Raw genomic sequence first — 9,081 nt, forward strand, 5'->3', positions numbered from 1 at the left:
GTTTTGGGTTTGATCCGGGTCAGGGCATACACAAGAAGCAGCCAGTGAATGCATCAGTAAGTGGAACAGCAAACCCTTGTCTCTTTCCCGCTCTTTTCTCTGTACCTCTCTCTCTAAAAAAAATCAATAAATTAAAAAAAATTATATTTAAAAGAAAAATGGATGCAGGTTCTTGCCTTTGTGGATACAAGAGGAAAACTGGGTGGATATAGGTCCATGCTGTGGACGACACACACCAGTCTCCCCCGGAGTTTGTGAGTTGGGGTGCCTGGCTCAGGAAGATCAGACAGGTTTACATTTCCTTTTTATTAGTTGCTACTGACACTGTGAATGCGTTATAATGTTTCTTTATAAAAATTTAGGACATTACAGACATCCTGCAGTCCATCCCACTCCATCCTTGTCCCTCTTAGCAGAAGAATCTAACCAATAGTTAAGGAAATGGGAAAGTCTTTCTTTTAAAAAAAAAAAGGTTTTATTGATTTTTTGGAGAGAGAGGAAGGCAGAGGGGGAGAGAAACATCAATCGGTTGCCTCCCATACATACCCCGACTGAGGGTTGAACTTGCAGCCTGGGTATGTGCCCTGACCAGGAATTGAACCAGCGACTTTTCAGTGCATGGGATGATGCCCAACCAACTGAGCCACACCGGCCAGGGCAGAAAGTCTTTCCCAGTGTATGGAATCTTTGTTATTTCTGTGAACGGTGTTCCATTTTATGTCCTGAAGGATTGATTTCCCTGCTGACCCCGTCCATGCAAGCAGCAGGTATCTCATTCTTTTTAGCTCCTGCTGGTGGTCCATCTCCTTGGCTCCACCCACCGGAGTTTCTCTAGATGCAGAACAATGTGGCTGCTAAGATCTCAAGCCAGATTTCCTGTGTTCAAAATTCCTGCTTATCTATAATAATACAAGGGTAATATGCTAATTAGACCGGATGTCTTCCAGACGCCCTTCCTGACAAAGCCGGGGCCAGAAGGAAGCCAGCCGGGTCCCAGGTGCCTGTCAGCAGCTGGAGGAGGGAAGCCTGGGTCCCAGGTGCTGGAGAGAAGCTGGTGCCGGCAGCCAGAGGAAGGAAGGCCTACTCTTGCATGAATTTTCATGCATCAGGCCTCTAGTATATCTATATATATAAAAGCCTAAGCAACCATTACGACCGGACGACCAGCTGGTAGCTATAATGTGCACTGACCACCAGGGGTCAGACGCTCAACGCAGGAGCTACCCCCTGGTAGTCAGTGCACTCCCATAGCCAACCTCCTGTGGCTGGCCAACCTCCCGTAATCCCAGCCCCCATCCGGCGGGCCCTATGGGGACTGGGTGAGACAGCTCAATTGGCCCCGATTGCCGGCCAAACCAAGGGACCCCACCCATGCATGAATTTGTGCACCGAGCCTCTACTGTGTGTGTGTGTGTGTATAGTATATAAAATTCCTAAGAGTTTTATTATTCAACCTCTTTGTGCCTCAGTTTCCTTATCTGTAGCACAGTGATCTCGTATGGTGAATCTGTACATAGGGTGGTTGTGAGGGTGGAATGCACTAATGGAAGGAAAGCACTTCAAAGGAGCCCAGCTCATGGCGAGCGAGATTCAGATGTTAGTGGTCACCCTCCAGCCATTGTCTGTGGATGGATAGTGTGGGTGTTTCGACATTTCTTACTCTCAGAAACCCTGAGACTAGGAGGTGGTGAATAGGGCTGTCCTTGTGCCTGCGTGTTGACGGGTGTTCCTCCAGGGTGTGTGTGTAGGAGACCCTCAGAGAAGTGGGTTTGTTGGGCATGTGCATTTGGGACCCTTAGGCCCTGCCCTGCTGCCCTCTGGCCTTTTCTGTCCCCGGCCCCAGGAGAGGAAGGTGGGTTCCAGCAGGTCTCACTCTGTCCCCTCTCCCCGCAGGGCTTCGTGCTGGCCGTCACCATCATCCGAGAGGCGGTGGAGGAAATCCGATGCTACCTGCGGGACAAGGAAGTCAACTCCCAGGTCTACAGCCGGCTCACAGTGAGAGGTCAGCCGGGGCTCCCCTGGGGCCGCCTCCTGCCGCCCGGCCTGGGCTGCAGGGCTGCGGCTCAATCATCGGTCGCTGACAGTCAGGGAGCAGAGTTCAAGGCCTGGGGCTGGCGGGGGTGTGGGCGCCGCGTGGCAGGACAGCCACTCAGTTGCTGGTACCAGGAGGCCAGCGTGTCCCCCGGGGCCTGGGGAGATGTGGGCTGCATCCCCAGGTGGTCAGGCCCTCTTAGAGGGGGTCCTCTGGGCTGACTTGCGCATCCACAACCTGGAATTGAATTCTGTGCATTTGGCATCCTCGGCCCGCTAGTTCCTTACCCTTCTGGGGTCTGGCTCCAGAGGGGAGCTGGGAACTTGGCCCTACATCCGTTTCCAATGAAGCCACACAGCTTTAAAAGCCACTCTTTCAACACCACAAAACCAATGTTACAACTGTGCGGCATTGGTTTCTGTTAATCTATTTATTTGTATATTTTTACATTGAATGTTTGTGGACATACAAGATGAGCCACATTCATTTTCTTAAAAGGCACCAGAGTCACTTAAATACTGCATCTGTGAGGACTTCTTCACTGGCATCTCCTCGGTCCTTAGAACTGAAGCGGGGAGAGCCTGTAGTCTGACCCAGAGAGAACGGGAGCTAGCTTTCAGTCGTTAGCCCCGGGCCGGACACCAGCGTGGTAAATGGTGGGATTTAAAATCCACCCCAGACCCCACAAAACTATCCACCAAGGTGGACTTCCGCTTCCCACTCCCAGTCCTAGAGTAGATTTCCTGTGAGGCTGTGTTCAGAAAGGAGAGAGGTTCCTGTCTGCAGTCCCCTAAGGACTGATCCCATCCAGGGATTGATGTTTTAGGAGAGGCTTGAGGCGGTGGGAGCTGTGCCCGCCTGCAGGAAAGGGGGAATTCTGAAAGAGACAAGACTGGTGCAGGAGGAGCTGGTCCCTGGGCCTGGCGTGACCTGCTGTTGTTCAGCGCTTTAGTCTTCCTGGGTTTTCAGTAGAATTTTCCTTTTGGGAAAAATGTCAGAGGAATATATTTTGGCCTTCTCCCCCCCCCCCCCCCCCTTGAAATTTTGACAAAATTCCTTGAGGGCATGAAGTGTTTTTGTTTTAGTGCACTGAATAGATTTTCGTAGTTGGTGGTCTTAAAAATTTGCAAGTCTCTGGGAGAAGGGGGCTTTAGAGCGGGTATAGAAATACTTGTTTTGTTATTGCTAAACCACTGCGTTTAGGACATTTTGCAAACTAAAGAATAAGAACCCAGTATAATCTTTGCAAAGGCAGGTGGCCTGGGGGTTCCACGTGGGTAATCAGAAGACCCCTCTGGGGAGGCGTTTTGTGTGGTTTGTGTGTATGAAACCCTCCCTCCCTTAATAACATATTCTGACGATGACATTTGCAATGCTTGGCAACCGACAAAAGCCCCGCGGAGGCCGCTGGGTCTGTTCAGAGGAGGGGCTTTGGGAGGCCTTCCATTCATCTGTCCAGCGCCGCCCTTCTTCTTCTTCGGTTCTTTTCATATTGCAGTGGCTTTTCCCGGCGTGGTTTTCGTGCCCTCCCCTGCAGGCCCCTCTCAGCTGCTGCCGCCATCCCCTCCGTCCTTGCAAAGGCGCCGGAGAGAATTGGCAGATGGCTCCAGCAGTAAAAACTTGTCTTCCTTTGTCGGCCTCCCTTTGGGACCCACGGCTCCCATTGTCATGCCAATTCGACAGGAGCGGGCCCCGGAGCCGAGTTCTGAATATTAACCCAGGCCCTCCCCCTGCAGTTTGTTTTGAAAGCCCCAAAACGGGCGCCGAAAAAACTGTCAGCCAGGGACGTGATGGATGTGAGTTTAGTTATTTGATCCACTTTGAGGGGGAAGGGCCAGAGGGAAAAGCCCAAGCAGAAGGCTTCAGAGGGAGGAAGAGAAAGAAGCCTTTTTTGACCTTACCGCACTATTTAGTGACTCAATAATATTTTCTTGGGTGAGACATTTCACCAAGAATTCAATGAAGCTCAAAAGCGAGATGAAGCAAATAGGGACTTGTATGTCCATGCAGGACTGTTTTCTTTTTTTGATCACAGGACATCTTAAAATGGACTTTTCAACACTACTCCTGGAGTTCAGAAATGCTTAGAAACCAGAATATCAAGTCTGCGACCACTAGATGGTAGGCCATGAGCTTTCCCTGCGTTCACCATCATTTCCTGGCTAAGAAAACAGTGCTTGGACTAAATAAGATAGTTAAACATTTGGGGGTAATAATCTCTAACGAGCAAAAAGCTGCAGACGTCCTGCAGAGAACTCTTGCAAGCCTCTCACCCCGGTTCCTCGGTGGTCAGCGTGTTCCCATTTGGATTTGCTAGTCTCTCTCTGTCTTAGCCATTAGAGATTAAGGTGAGGATATCATTCCTTTTGCCCCTAAACACTTCAGTGTTTAATTCCTAAGAGGACAGTTCTCTTACATAACAAAGTACAGTGAGCCAAATCAGGAAATTTAACATTGAGGCATTACTATTAATCAGATCTAGAATCCTTTCTCAAAATTGGCCATTTGTCCCTGAAATGTCCTTTAGTAGCATTTTTTTAAAAAATTGATTTTAGAGAGGAAGAGAGAGAGGAGAGGAGAGGAGAGGAGAGGAAAGGAGAGGAGAGGAGAGGCAGGGAACATGCATTTTGTATTTAATTTCAAATGACAAGATTGTATTTTCTTTAAAAACATTTTTAATTCATATTTTTTAGAAAGAGAAGAAAGGAGGGAGGAAGTGGGTGGTGGCGGGGGGGGACATTGATTACACTTATTTGTTGTTTATACACTCATTGGTTGATTCTTGTATGTGCCCTGACTGGGGATCAAACCCGTAACCTTGGCATATTGGGGTGACACTAATCAGCTGAGCTACCCGGCCAGGGCTGCAGCATTTTTTTCTTGGTCCAGGAACCAATCCAGAGCTGCCCATTGCATTTACATGCCCTCTCTCTCTCCTTCACCCTCCAGCCTGGCATAGCTCTATGACGGCGTTTTTGAAAAGGACTGGCCAGTTTTAGTCCAGTTACTTTGCAGCTTGTCCCTCAACTTGTGTTTGTCTGATGTCTCAAAGTTAGATTCACGGCGTGAATTTTGGCAGGAATTAATATAGTTTTAAGAATGTCAGTGGCACAGACTCTAAGTCAGGATGTTGCCAAAGTTTTAGAGGCATTATGTTAATCAAACTGAAAAACTTGAAAACTTTGGAAAAAGAATTCTATTTTGAACAGCTGAACTAAAAGCCCTGATAGTAATGAGGAGTTCTCCATCAGAGGGAAGTTACTTTCTTTTTAAAATTTTTTTTATTGATTTCAGAGAGGAATGGAGGGGTAGAGAGAGAGATAGAAACATCAGTGATGAGAGAGAATCATTGATTGGCTGCCTCCTGCATGCGCCACACTGGGGATCAAGCTCGCAACCCGGCCGTGTGCCCTTCCCCAGAATTGAACCTGGGACCCTTCAGTCTGTAGGTCAGTGCTCTATCCACTGAGCCAAACCAGAAAGTGTGGAAGTTACTTTTTTTTTTTTTTAATAGCTATTTCCAGCACTATTCTTTTCCAGACTGTATATGGCTAATATGCAAAGTGTCTCCAAGGGAGTTTGACTGGGAGACCAGGAGTTCTGTTGCTCATTATGATGTGTGCTGACCACCAGGGGGTGGCGCAGAGTGAAGGAAGGCCCCGGCTGGCAGCTGGAAGGCCCTGATTGGCCCTGATGGCAGCCAGGCCTAGGCACCCTACCCGTGCAAGAATTTTGTGCACCCAGCCTCTAGTATTCCTATAAAACAACAAAAAGGTTATAAAAATACCTGAAGTATATGAAAAGTCACAGAAAAAATATACAAATGGTGAATATACATATGAAAGGATCTCAGGCTGCTTCCATTTTAGATCCTCTTGTTTCATTCAGTGTGTACCTAAAACAACAGACCAATTGGATTCATTTTTATGTAATTGTCATGGTCTAATGAGTATTTGAAATATTTTATTAATATAATTAGCCATATAAAAGGGAGTGACCTTTTAGTCATTCTTTTAAGAATATTTGAGACTCCATTTTGTCCAAAATCTACAATAGGTTTCTGTTTTATTATGAAAATTGGAGAGCTTTTATTAGTTGCTGCAGTGGTTTGGATTGTTTATTCATTTATGAATTCCATTACTTTTTTGGGGGAAAAAATAGTGAGATTTGATGGAATTTTCTCTCTGCTGTATAAAGTATCTCTAAAGATTAACTATTGGGATTTTAATTTATGTTCCTTAACTTTAATATACTATAATCTACAATAGATTTCTGTTTTACAAAGATAAACATAGGGGCTGGGCTTAGGGAATTCATGGTCCAGTGAGGTATCCAGCCATGCAAGTCGATAATTTTAAGAAGCTAACTAAAAAGAACTTATATGTTTATACGCACTGCCCACGAATACAGACAGCAGGGTGGTGAAGGCCAGGGGCTGGGTGGGTACCAGGTGGTGGGTGTGGGGCAAGGAGGCAAAAAAGGGAAGACATTTGTAATACCCTCAACAATAAAGATAAAATAAAATAAAATAAAATAAAAAAGCTAACTAATAATTATGCTTTATGGGCATGAATGTGGGGCCCTTATGAGGAAGGTCCCCTTCTTGACCACTGCACTCCTGGTTCTGAGCTTGTACTGGATTCAGAACTCGGCGTCCACCTCCTCCCCGCTGTGTGGGCAGATCCCTTAGCCTGCCAGTTATTGGAGGTGAGAGTAGTACCTCCTGCCTAAGAGTTGCTTAAATGTAGCTCCTACATGGGAAGAACGTGGAACTGAGCCTGCGATTGGATGTGTGCTCAAGAGAGGCAGTGCTGCTGGTGGTATAGCAGCAAGGGCTCATTAAGTGTTGGAGGATGAATCAATGGAGGTATTAGCCAAGGGTGATGGAGGTTGTGGGAGTCCGTCAGAGAGGAGTTGATGATGTCTTCCAAAAGAGATAACCTTCATCCTGAGTCTCACAGGACGGGAGAGAGCAGGACTGGCTACATTAAAACATGAACCTGTGATGAGGCCCGTGTTCAAAAATTACTAAGATTTTCAGAATGGTGACAGTAGATCCCTAAACCAAGTAAGGGGCCCTTAGGATCAGTCCTGGGATCACATGCTCATGACATTGCCCTGATAAGAGCTCCCCAAAGGCCCCGTCATGATTGCTAGGAGTGCGGCGGAGAGAGCCCTAGGTCCTGGCTCCATCTTGCTCTTCCCCATGCGGCTGCCTCCCTGAGCCTGTCCCTCCTGGGAGAACAGAAGAAAAGACCACGTAGGCCCGTGAGGACCGAGACTCTGGGAAAGCGGGAAGCTGACTCTGTGACCCAGGAATCTGTACAAGGCCTGCTACCGGGCGACGGGGACGGTGGAGCTGTTGGGAAAATGCTGTCCCCATTGGAAAGCAGGAGGAAAGGAAAACGAGGAAAGGTGACTCACGGTAGCCAGCAGCTGCGGGAGGTCGGGCCTGTCATTTTTAAACGGCCCCATGCAGGGAGCTTTTCCGGGGAACTGGGGCGCAGAGAGGGAACGCACCCTGTCTGAGTGGTGCAGCTAGCTAGGGACTGGAACCCCGGCCTGTCTGATTGTCAGCCCTTCGTCTGTAAGTCCAGGCACCTACCGTGTGCCAGGAGCTAGCGCAGTACTTTGCCGTAGACGATCTCAATGATCACCAGAGTGTTCCTCCTAAATACAAATGCTGCAGAAGGACTTCTAAGATGTAAGTCGTTTTAAAACACATTTGCATTTTTTAAGTGGATTTGAGAGAGAAACAGACATCGATTATTTGTTGTTCCATTTATTTACGCATTTGTTGGTTGATTCTTTTTAAAAAAATATTTTTATTGATTTCAGAGAGGAAGGGAGAGGGATAAAGAGATAGAAACATCAATACTGAGAGAGAATCATTGATCAGCTGCCTACTGCACTGAACCCACAACCCGGGCATGTGCCCTTGACCAGAATTGAACCTGGGACCCTTCAATCCGTAGTCTGACACTCTATCCACTGAGCCAAACCAGCTAGGGCTGTTGGTTGATTCTTGTATGTGCCCTGCCTGGGGATGGAACCCAAAACCTTGGGGTATCGGGATGACGCTTTAACCAACTGAACCCCCCGTCTGGGGCCTATTTCTCAGTCCAAAGAAACTTCTCAGTCCAGCGTTCTCATTCGGAGGTGGGCAGACTGTTGAAAGCCACGCCAGGATCATGCTTTCAGATAAAGGAAAGCCCCTCTTTCCTCCTGCCTGAAGTCCACATTTCCACGGGATCAGAGACCTAAGAGAGATTCCTAGACTTTTATGAGTTTTATGGCTCTAACGATGGAGCCGTCTCCCCAGAGTAACACCATTCAGCGACCCTGGAAACCCCAAAGGCCGCGAGGAGAGGATCTTGAAGTTGGAACAGACTCAGCAACACTTAGTTTACTTGAAAGATTTGGGTGGGGTCAGGAAGAGAGAGTGAGTCCATGAGTAATTTCTCATTATACTTATCTTCCCCAAACCAAAAGTTTAATTCTGGAGAGGGGTCCCTCCGCCTTGATGATCACAGGAGGCGGGGCAGTGGGATTTGCATTTTCACAGGATGAATTCCAGGTCTTCATACCAGGAGTGTTTTCCCAGACTGACTTGTGATCAGGGGCTAAAGGAAGCCAGCAGATAATTAGCCTTGAAAGAAACTGCAAACAGAGCACAATTAACACGATCGCTGATGTGTCTTTCCTGCTGGGGACATCTGGGCACCCCAGGAACCATAAGCCATAAACCAGAGGTCTATGCAAAAGGCAGGCGTCTCTCCCATCTTGAGCTTTTTAGTCCATATGTGGTGTGAAAACCAGATCTTCCCCCTCCCCCAGTTCTTCCCAGATAGCTCTGCAGTGACAGAATAACCCCAAGGATCTCATCCCCACTTGAGAGTGATATCTTTTTTTTCAATTCAGTTCAAAATCCACATCGAACCGTTACTTAGGATTGCAATTAATGCGACTAACTGTTGAGGTCAAAGGTCATATGTGTGTTTCTTTTGGGGAATTATATTTTGCTGGAGTTCATCAGAAGGTCGGATAGT

At 47.5% G+C, this 9,081-nt stretch overlaps 1 protein-coding gene across 1 annotated transcript in view; it reads left to right on the forward strand.

Annotated features, from left to right (window-relative positions):
• ATP9A (ATPase, class II, type 9A) overlaps window positions 1–9,081 on the forward strand; it is a 97,013-nt gene that overhangs the window by 8,937 nt on the left and 78,995 nt on the right. Inside the window, exon 4 of the mRNA XM_006773650.2 lies at window positions 1,894–2,002. Coding sequence (XP_006773713.2) covers window positions 1,894–2,002 — 109 coding nt within the window. The remainder of the gene's footprint in view (window positions 1–1,893; window positions 2,003–9,081) is intronic.

This window comes from Myotis davidii, unplaced genomic scaffold (genome assembly GCF_000327345.1).
Source record: "Myotis davidii unplaced genomic scaffold, ASM32734v1 scaffold27, whole genome shotgun sequence".
NCBI classification, from domain to species: domain Eukaryota; kingdom Metazoa; phylum Chordata; class Mammalia; order Chiroptera; family Vespertilionidae; genus Myotis; species Myotis davidii.